At 56.1% G+C, this 14,056-nt stretch overlaps 2 protein-coding genes across 4 annotated transcripts in view; one reads left to right on the top strand and one right to left on the bottom strand.

Moving 5' to 3' along the window:
• Window positions 1-6,408: 6,408 nt before the first annotated feature.
• Window positions 6,409-9,453, top strand: LOC122199613. 3 transcript variants are annotated; one of them, XM_042904838.1, is made up of 4 exons: window positions 6,409-6,493; window positions 6,896-7,029; window positions 7,635-7,796; window positions 7,995-9,453. In XM_042904838.1, exons 2-4 carry the CDS (start codon window positions 7,015-7,017, stop codon window positions 8,304-8,306), a joined length of 489 nt encoding a protein of 162 aa, XP_042760772.1. In that variant the 5' UTR covers window positions 6,409-6,493; window positions 6,896-7,014; the 3' UTR covers window positions 8,307-9,453. The 3 variants fall into 3 exon arrangements, with proteins under 3 accessions (XP_042760772.1, XP_042760780.1, XP_042760764.1); XM_042904846.1 differs by having other exon boundaries at window positions 7,635-8,078; window positions 9,243-9,453; XM_042904830.1 differs by having other exon boundaries at window positions 7,635-9,453.
• Window positions 9,454-13,071: 3,618 nt separating this feature from the next.
• ATP11A (ATPase phospholipid transporting 11A) overlaps window positions 13,072-14,056 on the bottom strand; it is a 123,502-nt gene continuing 122,517 nt past the window's right edge. The window contains exon 30 of the transcript XR_006200322.1: window positions 13,072-14,011. The gene's annotated coding sequence lies outside the window, so the exon portion shown is untranslated. The remainder of the gene's footprint in view (window positions 14,012-14,056) is intronic.

The following is a 14,056-nucleotide window of genomic DNA, read 5'->3' as shown; positions in this document are numbered from 1 at the left end:
TAAACCGCTCATCTGAAGAACCGCCAGGTGGCCCGGTGAGGACCATCCTGGGAGACTGCCTGCCAGCCGTGGGCAGGTGACAATAGGCGACAGCAGGCGACAGTGATCCAAAAGAAATCAACCTGCTCCCAGGACCACAGTAGCTACGAGGAGGACGTGCGAGTCCGATCACCAGCGCGAGCTTCCGGACAGAAATAAGGCGCGATCCCCACCTGTGGGTGTGTCTGACCCCCCGGGTTGGTCTTGAACAAGCCTGATGACGTCAGGGACATCGATCTGATGGTCACCTTCTTCCTCCTCAGCCTCATCGGATCGTCTCAGGGAGGAGCGATGGTCACGTGCAGCCCTCTGGCATGGGACACATCTCCAGCAGTCAAACATAAGTCTGCAGTGCGGAAACAGATTTTAACACAAAAATGAGGTCACCCTGCCCAAAAACATCGGCGTTGTGTCTGCGAATAAAGCCCAAATAACCAGACGCAGCCTTCCGCGGCGCTTATTCAGAAACGGCCAGAGTGCGTCCACGAGGACACTCGTTCTCCAACTGCCTTCCATCGTGTCAACGCTCAGTTAGCAACCAGCCTGCTGTCCCAGTACTTAAGTGGAGTAAAGGTTGCATAAACAAAAATATCATTTACTTCTGCTGCTTAAGAAAAACAAAGGCCTAGATCTTTCCCCCTTGACATTTAGGCTCTTGTTTCAAGGATATAAAAATCCCTGGGTCCCCGGTTTCAAGGTCACAGTCTCATTCACCGAACTGGCAAACTTCAGAACCCTTGCTGGTTGCTTATTCAGATTACTTAAAAACACGTTAAATCCTCTGAGCAAAGAATGTCCTCTTGAGTTCCAGAACAAACATCAAGGTATTATCCCTCCAGTGAAAATTTGGCAAAGAAACTTCAGTCAAGTTTTTGGAAGCAGGGTTGAATTTAAAGAGACAGCTGGTAGCTGCATCTCAAACAGACAGCACCGGAATCATGCATGGGGCGCAAGGGTCACCTCAGCAGGTCACTACCGACCGTGCTTTTCTGTGCCTGGTCTTTGAGCCTGTTTCCGGTTCGTTCTTATTTCCCTCTGTCGACTTCACACCCGCAGGGCCCCATCTTCAAGGGTACAGATGTAAATGACATAACTTAACAACCCTTACTTGTGGCTCCACGAACATCACCTCTGCTTCTGTCTCTGACTGAAGCCACTCCCCGGAGGCGGCTGCCGCAGGGCGCAGGCACCGTGCCCTCCCTCCGGCCACCAGGTCACCAGTTGTCAGTCCTTCCCCCCAAGCCCCTGGTTGCCGGGGACCGGCCCCGCCGATCCTGTCCTTCAGGCCCTCCCCGACGGTCCAGCTACCCGACAGCCAGTCTGCCCTTGGAGCCGCTCAAAGGCCTGACCGCCTCTTAGACCCCCGGGCAGCTTTGAAAGCCCAGCACTGCCGGCCGGCCCTGGGGAGGGGTTCCCACTTGCTGCCTACATAGGACCCTTGGCACGGAGCCTTGCCGGTCTTCACAGGGAGGAAGGAGCCACCACCGGACTGGGGGGTGGCGCTAGCCGGCAGACGCAGCCAGTTCCCAAGTGCATCGGGCACCAACAACTCCGCACCCCTGCCCGGGAAGGCACCCCATTTCCTCCCTCTCTCCCTGCCCAAACACACAGCTCCAGCCGGGTTCCCTGACTGTCCCACAAAACGCACCCGTCCCTCATTTTTACAAACACTGCTGCTGGTTACCCGTACGCGTCCTGCACGTAACTTCTCTGGACATGTGCTTGGATCCCTATGACGTTTTCTTAACCTCCTCACACAGGGCCAGGGTGAGGAGCCTTCACACCGAACGCCAGGGATGGCGAGCCCCTCTCCCTGGGCAGCAGCTGGGGCCTTCCAGATCCCACACCCACGTTTCCAAGACGATCACACCGTGTGCGGTGCTCCAGGAAGGGCGCACACGGCGGCCACAGTCACACTGAGGCTAAGGATTTCCGACAGCCTGAGTCTGGTGTTGATACTAAAAACTAGGAGGAATGATTTTCTGGGTTAAAACTAAACAACCTGTTTTTTCCTCTTTTCTTCCAAATTCTGCTCAGAGAATTTCAAACCAGCAGGCTGATTGTAATCTTAAACTTCCGGACTAGAAAGAAAAGGACGAGTGTGTGAGTCCACCTTTGTTCCAGTACTGCCAGGACCAGGAGAGCTCCTGTCGCCCAGCCCCTCCACACAGCCCTACCCTCCATCCAGCCCCTCCGTCCAGCCCTCTCCGCCCAGGCCCACCATCCAGCCCCTCCGTCCAGCCCTTCCCTCCACCCAGCCGTCCCCACCATCCAGCCCCTCCACCCAGCCCCTCTGTCCAGCCCTACCTGCCCAGGCCCACCATCCAGCCCCTCCGTCCAGCCCTTCCCTCCACCCAGCCCCACTGTCCAGCCCTCCCTGCCCAGGCCCACCATCCAGCCCCTCCGTCCAGCCCTTCCCTCCACCCAGCCGTCCCCACCATCCAGCCCCTCCACCGGCCCCTCTGTCCAGCCCTTCCTGCCGCAGTGCACAAGTGTCATCAGTCACTTGGTCTCAAGACATAAGCAAGATGATCCAAGAGCTGCTTTAATTAGTTCGTTCTCAAAAGCGTGCCGCCCACCCAACTTGGGTGAAGGACCGGTGAGGCTCCCCCGACCCCTGCTTCCTCTGCTAGGTCCCAGCCTCCCTCTCCCCGTGGCGGGTCAGCCTCCGGCCCAAGGACAGCTGGCACCAGGGGCCTGGGAGGTGGGCTCCCTCCTTCCCCCAGGACTGCACCTCTCCAGAAGCTCAGGACAGTGCCCCCAGTGTCCCCAGGCAGAGAGGCACAGGCAGGAGAGAGAGAGCCTTCTCCATCGCAGAGTTTCCCACAGCTAGTGTAGCCCCAAGGGCACAGAGAAACCAGATGTCAGGCCTATTCACTGTAACAACCTCCGGGCTGGTGTCCCCACTGAGCACCAAACTGTGTTGGGGCCCTTTGGCTGTCCTGTCTGCCTCTGAAAAAGCCCCTATAAGCAGCTCGAACCCGGAGAGACAATGGCACCCGTGTCTGGTTCTGTCCCTCTTTGGAGTCCAGGTGTCCCCCACACAGCACCCAAGGGACCCGGGGGCTGGGTGATGGGGACGTGGCCAAGCACAGCATAAGACCCAAGCCAACCAGCTTCGCCGGCTTTTCCCTTGGCTTGGCCGCCTCCCTGCACACTCGCTCCTGCATCAGGCAGCCCCTGCCCTCACAGAGTTCCCGGGGGAGCCGGCCTGTGTACACGGGTTCCAGGCATCAGACGTGCCACCACCCTGGTTCAGTGGCGCTCATGCTCTGTGATGTCACCGGGTGGGGTGGCACGAGGGAGGCGCCTGGGCCACCACACACTCTCACTGAACAGACAGCTGCACCAGGACGGGAAATCAGACTCTGCGTCCCCGCTGCTTCTCACCGGAGCTGGAACACTAGAGAAGTGTGTTTGGAGAGGAGCGTCACCACTGGCTTTGTCGCTGCCCCTCGTGACAATCGCGTTATCGGTTACAAATTGTCATACTCAAAAGGTGGTGTTATCATTCATGAACAAAGAAGATGGTTCTAGGAGAGAGAAGGTGAGGGGGGGGGTGGATCGTCACCTCCTCCCCTGCCCGACCCCAAAGTTGACATGTCCTAGTTTCCTGGTAACCCTGGAGTGTCAGACATCCTACTGTGGAGTCAAAGTTCTGAAAGTTTCACTCGAGGAAGCCAGGAGGCCAGGAGGGTTATGTCCCATCTCAAAGAGGAAAATACCATAGGCAAGCTATGCCCACCCGGAGCCCACTGAGACTCTACGGGCAACTGGGTGCCCCCTCCCCAGCCTCTATCAGCGGCCACCCCGAGCCGACTGCACTGCCAGACTCTGCCTTCCTGTGCGGGCGCCCAGCCCAAAGCCGCTTCTGCAGGTGTTTTGGTGAAGACTGACCCCCATCTTCTGCCCTCTGTCAAGGATGGGGGCCTCTGAGCATCACGGGGGCTGCTTCAGAGGTGGCTCCGGGCCCAGCGTCACCTGTGCCCGCGTGTCTGCAGCCCACAGTCCCCACCTGCCAGGAAACAGCTTCACCGATGTTCTCACAAGCAAACACGAGAGGAGAAATGCACTGAACGCTTGTTAACAACTTCTGTATCAACTGAGTCTGGGGCCACGTGCCGTGTGTCTGTCGGTAACATTCCAGGCCACCTGTGTGTCACACAGACACTGCAGGGGCCTCTGGCTCAACCGCAGGGATCCCCCCATGTTACAGAAGTCAGAGACCTCTCCTTCTGCCGTGACCGTGTCCTCATTCCGCTCGCCAAGATGCCACTTTCCCAGACAAAAGTCGAGGTTTTAGCTAAAGACTGCACCACGGAGCCTGACACTCAGAAAGAGAGAGAATCACCAGCAAGCTGCAGCAGTGAGGATGGGAGAGGGGAGAAGCAGTTGCAGGGGAGGGACTCTGCTGGAGGCCGAGGCGGGTTTCTGGCTACATGCAGTCCTTCCGCCTGTTAGATGTTCTCGGCCGTTCTGCGGCTCCATCGCTCCTGCCCCTGAATTATGGCCTCCTTCTAACCGTTCCTGCAAGTTTTTCCTTAAGAAAGCCTTGCCTCTACCATGCTCTAAAAAAGACTCACCCTGGAAACTGGGGACATGCAACTCGGAGCCCCAAGCCCAAAGCCTCCGGGGCACAAGCCCACCCCGTGGGCTGTGGGCCCCTGCTTTCCAGCAGCTCTGTGCACAAACCACTTCTTTGCACAATTGTATGAGGCAGCGAGGCGACACTCCCATTTCACAGAAGGCAAAACTGATGCAGACACAGGCACGCGGAGGCACCACAACCCGGGAGTGGCAGCCAGGCCCAGATTGTGGCGTCAGGGCCCGGGAGGGCACAGCCAGCCCACGGGGTGGGACGAGGAGGGCAGGTCCGGAAACTCTACGGGAGTCCTGAGATAGAGCCGACTCACCCCAGAGAGCACCGTCCTCCCCACCCACCCAGGTCCACGGCAGGAGTGTCCTCTGTCCCCACCTCACAGGGTGTTTTTCCCACCTGCTACAGCTGACCCGAGGAGTCTGGGGCAGAACGCAGCTCTCAGAACCAGCTTTGGGCCAGTCACCCCACGGATTTGCAAGGCACAAGGACCTCCAATGCACAGGCTCTTTCCCCAGGCCCCCCCCCAACCCACCCCTACCCGCCTACCTGCCAGGTGGGGTCCTCCCCCTGCCCAGGACTCCAGGACTCGGGCACCAGTGGCCCCTGGGGATGCACTTCTATTTTGGTGGCGCCCCTGCAGCTCCCCGTGGACACACATCCTGGGGCGTCTCACAGCATCCCCTGCACATCCTCCTGGGCCTGCTCCGGGTGCCTTGACCCCTTCCTAGTCTAGGGGCTGCCCCTGGATGGGATGTTTCCAGCAAGGATAGGAGCTGTGCTTGCTGGGGGCAGAAGTCTGCTCCTCCCCCAGCTCACTCTTATTCAAGTGTCGGTGCTGCCCAGAGAAGCCAGACTTCCTTTAAAAAGTGGTAGAACGGCCTTTGAAGTCGGAGGACAAAAGCCTTGTTATTTTGAGTCTGAGAGTCTTCTCTTGAGTCACGCTTTTGAAAAGCTCAGCGACTAGAGGGGGGGCGCTGGGCCACCGCCTTTCCCGTTGCCGGCTCCCTGCGACCAGGTTCCGAAAGATGCACGTGGGTGGACCCCTCCTGTGCCCCCATGCCCACCTGCCCCTCACCTGTCCCCACACCTGTCCTGACACCCGACCAATCAGCGGACGCGTTTCAGAAGAGCCCAGGATGTGGCTCTTCAAGGTGGGGGGGGGGCATGGGTGACACCTGTCGCGTCCGGGAGGACCCCGTCACGATGGGGAGGGGCATCTGTGTCCTTGGAGCCCGCTGCCCTCCAACCTGTGACAGCTGGGACTCCGGTCGGGTCCCCCACGTGGGACGGCCCCTCCGCGTCCCACCCCCTGCCCCTTCCGCCGCCCCTGCCCCCGCGCACCTGCCCGGCCTGGACCGTCCTCACGCGTCCTCGGACTCCGCCACAGGTGCTGCTCTAGGCCCGACCGCTGGGGGAAGGGCGGCTGAGGGGGAGGGGTGCTGGGGAGGAGGGCGCACGAGGGAGGCGGAGAAAGGTGGGGGCGGGGCCGTGGTGGAGGGCGGAGGGGGAGGGTGAAGGCCGCGGGAAGAGCGGAGGGGGAGGAGGGGCTCCAGGCAGGGGGCGGGAGAGGAGAGAGAGGGGTAAAGGTCTGGGGCAGGGGCGGCCTCGGAGGCGGAGGGGGGCGGCAGGAGGGGAAGGAGATGCCCCAGCCCGCCCTTCCCTCCCTCACGTGTTAGGGGGCCGGGGTCGTGCCCCTCCGCCCAGGGTCGCCCCGGACCGGATTCACATCGCACACCCAAAGGGGACACGGGCTGGGCTTGGAGTTCTGCCCTGGGGCTGACCGCGGCCTGACCCCAGTTCCCCGGGGTCGCACCCTGCTTCGGGGGACCTGCGCAGAGCCACCCGGAAGGAGCTGTGCGTCTTCTCGGAAGCCCTGGACCGGCTCGGATCCCCCAGCTCCCCACGACCTTGTCAGGGGTGGCCGGCCTGGTGCTGGGTCGCCACAAAGCCTGCTGTGGTGCACCAGGCCAGCTGTGTGTATGGGGGAGGAGGCTCCTGGGGGAAGCGGTGCCCGGGGCAGGACAGGGGTCAGAACCAGACCACACTGTTGGAAACACTGCAGCTGCCTGTTCTCACGACCCAGGTCACCAGTGGTCAGGGGCTCCCTGCACCCCTCCGTATTTATGTCCCGGGAAGGCAGCCCAGAGAGCCAAGGTGGCAGGGCCCCGGTGTCCCTCCGGCTGGCTTGAGTACCCAGCCTTGCAACCCGTGTTTCCAGGGAGAGGAACTAAACCTTTTATTCTTGTGATTTCCCAGGTTCAGGGAGGGGAGCCTCTGGAGTAGAGCTGGAATGTGAACGTGGTGCAGCATACAGAACATCCTAAGTGTTGACCCGCACGGAAGCTTCATCTTGGTTGAGCCTTTAAAGCGCCCGCATGGAGTGGGTAAAGGTGGGTGGCTTGTTGAAATCAAACAACGGGCTTCTGCCAATAGGGAAATAAATGTAAACCCAAGGCAGCTCTAAGCCCAGGACACCTAAGCCCCACGCAGGGGATGGTGACCCTGACCTGGAGGAGGGTGCCTGGCACTGACCCTGCAGGAGGACTTTCCTCCCCCGGGTGTGGCTCTGTACGTCACCTGTGGGAGGTCTGTATGCACCCGGTGGGCACCCTGGTGGCCAGGGCACGGGCTGGGGCGGCTCTGCGGAGGGTCCAGGCTCTGGCGGCCTGGAACGCGGGGCCCGCGGGTGCCACGCTCTCCTGGGAGGTCCTGGGGCAGGCGGTGGGCACAGTGCAGGATGGGCCCCTGAGTGCGTGGACAGAGCAGGCAGGCTTCGCCAGGAAGGGGGCAGGCTGTCTCAGGAAGGAGCAGGTGGCTTGAGGGGGACAGGAAATCAGAGGAAGGAGAAACCCCTCTGCCTGGCAGAGGGCTGGTGGCCGGCAGCAGCCCCAAGACCCAGACAGGTTCCTCTTCTCGGAGGGGCCCCAGTGAGGCCGGGGGGCTCCAGTGTGGTGCGCTTTGCCTGTGTCTTTGAGACCAATGCCCTGGCCCCCAGGACAGCATCAAAGGCCCTCGGGTAAGAGATGCTCTCAGGAGGCTGCAGGAAATACCACGGCCAAAGCGAGGTGGCGCAGGAGGGCGGCTCCGCAGGATGTGCAAACAGCGCCGCTGGTGCAGAAGACCAGGGGAGATGGCTGGGACCCGTGCTGTGACTCCGGTGAGAATGTGCCGGGCTGCAGGCTTCAATCCCAGGGGCCAGCCAGGCCTGGGCTCCAAACCTGAGTGTGGCTGCCACAGGCAGGATTCCCGCCCAGGATCCGGGACCCGCAGCTCAGTCACCCACACCTGCGCGGCCACGGAACCTGCAGCCCAGAACATTGTTCCTTCTCCACGAAAGCTTTCTGCTTTGGTGCAAGGTCACCGACGCGGTGGATGTACAGAGGACAAAATGAGACGTCTGTGCTGCTTGGAAAACGTGAGGGCTGATTCCAAAGCTGAGGTAATTCGAGAGGAAATGAATTCCCCTGAGTGCAAAGCTGGCCTGAGCAGCACCCTGCTGGCGTCCTGCTCATTATGGCGCCATGAGTCCTTTGTGCGACTTTGTGGCTCTCACAGCCCCCCGAGGCCCATGGTGAGGCCCGTGGTGAGGCACGAGGAAGTTACCACCACAAATGGGGCTCTGGGGGTGCACGGCCAAGCAGAAATACGAGGGAGAATTCGCAGGTAGTATCATCTGCTTATCGTGAAGGAATCAGTATGAGAGGGGAGACTGCAGGGGAGAGGCTGGGCTTCTCCCTGGCAGCCGGCCCTCGGTCCCCAGCGCACGAGCACATTCCCCCAGCACACAACCCCAGCACACACTCCTGGTGCACGAGACACGCTCCCAGCACACGAGCACAGGCCTCCAACATGCAAGCACACACCCCCAGCGCACACTCCGAGCGCACAAGCACACGCCCCCAGCACACGCCCCCAGCACGTGAGCACAGGCCTCCAGCATGTGAGCACATGCTCCCAGCACACAAGCCCAGCACACGCTCCCAGCGCACGAGCACAGGCTTCCAGCATGTGAACACACACCCCCAGCACACAACCCCAGCACACACTCCGAGCGCATGAGCACAGGCCCCCAGCACACGCCCCCAGCACATGAGCACAGGCCTCCAGCATGTGAGCACATGCTCCCAGCACACAACCCCAGCACACACTCCGAGCGCACGAGCACACACCTCCAGCACGTGAGCACATGCCCCTAGCACACAACCCCAGCACACGCTCCCAGCGCACGAGCACACGCTCCCAGCACCCCAGTGCACACTCCCAGCACATGCCCCAGGCCTCAGCTCCAGTGAGTTCTGAGGTTGGTCCCGACAGGTGTGAGTTGAAGTCTGCCTGCGGGTTCCAAATCAGTTGTTGAGATTTCTCCCAGCACCCGCGAGGCTGTGACGGTGGCATCTGTGCCCTCCCCTTGGAGTCCTACAGAGCTGTCCCCGTCGGTCACTGTGCCCGGTGGCCAGCCTAGGGAGGCCCCTCTGCCTTCCAGATGGTCCCCGTTTCTCCTTGTGTTTGAAACTACCATTTGAGATTAAATCCTTTACGTAAATGTACTGCTCTTGCAAAAAAGTCTCTGCGCCCCTGCCTGATCATCCTTTCTGCTGTCCAGCCCAGGTAGTACTTACCATCGTGGGATGGCCCACAAACGCTGACAGTGGTAGCAGGGTCTCAGTGTGACATGCGGGACGTCACCGGTCAGTATTTTAGCCTCTGTTTGCCCTCCCAGGACATAGACACTTTTTACTCCACTGGCTTATAAAGATTGAGGAAGTGTAATCATTTACAAACAAAACAAAGTCTAAGCTAATTAAAACATTTATTTTGAGGGACACCTGGGTGGCTCAGTCAGTTTAGTGTCTGACTTTTTATCTCAGTTCAGGTCATGATCTCACAGTTCATGAGATCAAGCCCCACGTTGGGCTCTGTGCTGACAGCTTGGAGCCTGCTTGGGATTCTCTCTCTCCCTCTCTCTCTGCCCCTCCCCCCTTGTGCTCCCTCTCTCTCACTCAAAATAAATATTTTTTAAAAACATTTATTTTGATACTTAAGTCATATTTTGAGACTTTCTAGTAGGTCTTCAAAAATTCTAAAGACACTGAGGTGCCTGGGTGGCTCAGTCAGTTAAGCGTTCGACTTTGGCTCAGGTCATGATCTCACGGTCTGTGGGTTCGAGCCCCACGTCAGGCTGTGTGCTGACAGCTCAGAGCCTGGAGCCTGCTTGGGATTCTGTCTCCTCCTCTCTCTGCCCCTCCCCTGCTCATGCTCTGTCTCTCTCTGTTTCTCAATAATAAATAAACGTTAAAAAATTAAAAGATAAAATTCTAAAGATACTAAAACTATCTGAGAGTCTCAAGAGGATCTGTTTGTTCATCCTTCATTATCTCAAAACCCTTTCTCTCTCTTTGAATCTTGTAAAAACCAAGTGAATAAGAACATTGATGTGGATTTTTTTCAAATTATGATTTTGTGCAAGGATTTTTAAAGGCTAATATACTCTTCATAAGCAATGCATCAAGGAATCCGTATTTCTTAAAGTGTAAACAAATAAATTAGGGGGCACCTGGGTGGTTCGGTAGGTTAAGTGTCTGAGTCTCGGTTTTGGCTCAGGTCATGATCTCAGTTTGTGAGTTCGAGCCCCACATCAGGCTCTGTGCTGGAAGCATAGAATCTGCTTGAGATTTCTCTCCCACCTCTCTCTGTCCTTCCCTGGGTTTCTCTTTCTAAAAAAAAAATAAACATTAAAAAACAATAAATTAGGACAGCGCCTGTCAGTGGGCCCCGAGGGTGCCAGGCACAGCAGCACTGTGGTTTCCGGATGTTGTGATTTCTAGTGTCTTGCTGATGGGTCTGCAAAGAAAATGCCATAAGGACACGTGATAGGTCGCCTCCAGTAATGTGCTGTGGGGCCGTAAGTGTAAATTTCTCTGGACGTTGAGCAGCAAGTATTTACTCCAGATTGGCTGGTTTTAGCCATGACACCTGTCCACTAACTATGGGGTTGGTGTCTTCAGTGTCTGAGAAATTCTTCATCTGGTTAATAGTTGACGGGTTCTCGGATTAGGACAAGTGAATGCATCTCGGTGATAAGTTAGACATTTGCTATTTCAATGTTCCTGAATTATTCCAATGAGTCCTGAAATCATAAAAATGTACAAAATGCACAAAGGTGAGTATTTTTCCTAGGGGAATTAATATATTAAGTTTTAGGGGTGCCTGGGTGGCTCAGTAGGTTAAGCATCTGACTTTGGCTCAGGTCATGATCTTGGGTTCGTGAGTTTGAGCCCTGCATCGGGCTCTGTGCTGACAGCTCAGGGCCTGGAGCCTGCTTCGGATCCTGTGTCTCCTTCTTTCTCTGCCCCGTCCCCCTCCTCACGCTCTCTCTCTCTCTCGAAAATAAACATTAAAAAAAAATGTTAGTGGTATCCCCTTAATGCAGGAAAGAAATTGAGAAAGTATGTGTTCTCAAGACTTTCCCATGAAAGAGAGTGTTGTTAAGCTAGGATAGGACCAGGTGATGTGCACGGTTGTGTGTTCACGTGGGCACAGGTGAGTGGGTTTGCCGTTACATCTTCGAGCTTCAAGCCAGGCGAGTGTACTCATCAGCCGCCAGGGGTAGCGTGGCCCCAGGTTTGGGCCACCTGAGACAGGTGTGGACACCGGACAACCAGTAACAGGCCCCGGAGGCCCCGGGGCCCCAGAATCACTGGAGGCATTTACTTCCTGTTGTGTTTCCTAGAGTCTGGTGTTGGCCACTAGCGTTTGGTTGGTGATTGTGACCGTCACCCGCTCAGCGTGTGATACATTTGCTGTGTGGTGCTTGTGGTGCACAAGGCCGGGAAAAGCCCCAAATTTAGAATTGCACACAGTGGAACCCTAGGCCTGACCTGGTTCCTCCCAGGGGCTTGGGGAGGCCCATGAGGTGGCAACCCCAGAACCGAGCATCCCCAACCTTAGGGCTCTATCCTTGCCGCCCTAATTTGGTCAGAATCCCAGGATCTGGGGCCTGGAGTCAGGTTTTGTGGGTCCGAGGCCAGTCCTCAGACAAGGAACTGGAGGGGGGGCAGCGGCCATTGGGCAGTGTGGGGGCAAACGGCCCCAGAGGAGGAAGGGGCAGCGCTGGGACCCGAGTGGGTGGGGAGCCGGATGCGCAAAATCAGCCCGCAGCCCATCCTGGCCGAGCTGGGTGTGAGCGGAGGGCGCAGGGGCCTGGAGGGCGCGGGATGAGTGCAGGCGCAGGCAGGATGGTGCGAGGGCAGGACGGTGAGAGGGCAGCCGGCGATCCCACGATTGGGGAATGCAGGCGCTGCCCCCCATTTCTGGGAGGACGCCCCACCTTCAGCCCAGACACACACTCAGGTTGAGAGGTTCACCCTGCAGCTTCTGTCCCCAGAGATTTAAGCCCAACTGCTGCTTTTTTTATTAATAAAGAAACCAAACCAGACATTTTTTCTTCTTTATTGCAAGCAGATTCAAGTCTCCTGCTTAGATAATCTGCAGAAAAGTCCAATATAATTAATATTATCAAGTCATACTTTATCTACAGAAATAAAAGTTAAAAACAGTAGCATACAAAATAAACTTTACAGAAATGTAAGATTTGGTTTAATCACAATTTAATTTTTCAAAGCAGGTTAACATTACTATCTGGAGGCTGATCGGCCATCTTAAATGCACCTACTATATTCAATAATTTAAAAATAAATTCCAGTATTTATGATGATGACAACTATAGATACAGTTCATGTTAAATGCATTTTGAAGGTTCTTTTACTACATTACATAATGAATGGACATTTTAAATGGCAATGCAGACACGTCATAATTTTAAGTCAGAGACAATATATGCATATTAAAATTCTGTATATTTTCATAAGGTAAAAAATAAAGCTATATAAACTGATCTTTAGATTTTTTCTGCAAAAGTAGAATCACCCTTTAATAATACTTCCAACACATCTCCATTAAAGCTTTGTTTCTAGACAATATCAGAATGATTCTCATTCCCGCTCACCCACCCGCTAGCTTAAAAAAAATTGCATTTGCCAACTGACATTTTTCCTGTTTTTAAATGGGAAACTTCCAAAAGAAATGGAGAAGGCAAGACACTGAACAACGAAACGTGACACGCAGCTGTTAAATAAATAATGTGATTTTCAAGGTGAAGTAAAGCTGTTGCATTAGGCTTCACCAGTCAGTGCAAAACAGATGCACTTAGTGGTTTAAAAAAAAAAAGGTGGAGAACTCCCTTAGGCTGCACTCAACATTTGGTTGATGTGCAACTATTCGAGACTAATGAGAACAGCACATGGGAGACATTTTTGTAGTTAAAGCTGCAGAATCTCACCAGGCCAAAGGACAATTCTATCAACCTGTACCTGCAGAAGCATTTCTGGCCTCCTTCCCAGGCTCAGGAACCCCCCCCCCCCCCACCCCGCCCTGCCCCAGGCTTCTGTGCTCTGCGTTCACCCTATGGAGTCAAATGCTCAGGCTGGTCTGGGAGAAGAGGGTGTGTTTCCCCAGCTGCCCAAGGCAGGGTGCCAGCCAGAGCCCAGGGATGCCCGGGTCACAGAGGAGCCTCTCTGCCACCGTCCTAAGGGCACAGCTGCAGGCAGGTGTCAGTGGCGGGGGGGGGGGGGGAACCCCGAACAGGAGACGCTTATCAGGCCAGAGCACCACAGCGTTGTCCGTCCACGCTTGCCTCCGGCGTCCAGCCAGGGCACAAGGCTCGAGGTCTAAGGAGCCTGGTCTTGCCAGAGCTCCTGGCAGGGTCCCCTTAGGAGGGAGGCAGGATGCACAGGGCCCAGGGAGTGCGTACGTGTGTGCACTGTGTGTGTGCGTGCATGCTGAGACACGTGCACGCCTGTGGCCCTGAGTAGATTCGGAGTTGAAAGCAGGAGAGAGATGGTGACTGGGTCAGGACCACCCGTGCTTTATTGGTGACCTGTTCTTAGGGGATGGTGTGTGGGTCCAAAACCAGATGCTGGGACCAGTGTGGGAAATTATGAATTAATTCATTAACATGTGCAGTCCTGAACAAGGTTTTCAAAACTAAGAAAAATGCTAAAAGTTGACATGTCTTGCTTTAAGGTCAGTTTAAGGCCAGTAAATATTAACTACTGTTGGTGAAAGATCGCACGGAGTACCACGTGCGGCCTTTCAGCGGGTTCTTCCTCACCTCTGAGGCTCTGTCTCCCGCCTCTGTTTCCAATGATCAGGCACAGTCACTTAATATTTCCCAAACAATTTTGTAAAAGACATTTTGGAGCATGTAAGGGGTTAAGGACTTTCATAAGGAGACTTGCATCATCAGAGGTAAATGGTGACCGTCTCAATACAGGTGGAAAGAGGATACTGAACCATCCCTCGAGAAACTTCTATCTTAAGGCCGAAGGATGGAAATCGAAAACAAAGAGCAGATGATAA

This window comes from Panthera leo, chromosome A1, assembly GCF_018350215.1.
Source record: "Panthera leo isolate Ple1 chromosome A1, P.leo_Ple1_pat1.1, whole genome shotgun sequence".
Taxonomy (NCBI): Eukaryota; Metazoa; Chordata; class Mammalia; order Carnivora; family Felidae; genus Panthera; species Panthera leo.
The sequence above is the reverse complement of the archived record's forward strand: the minus strand, read 5'-3'. Positions and strand labels throughout refer to the sequence as shown.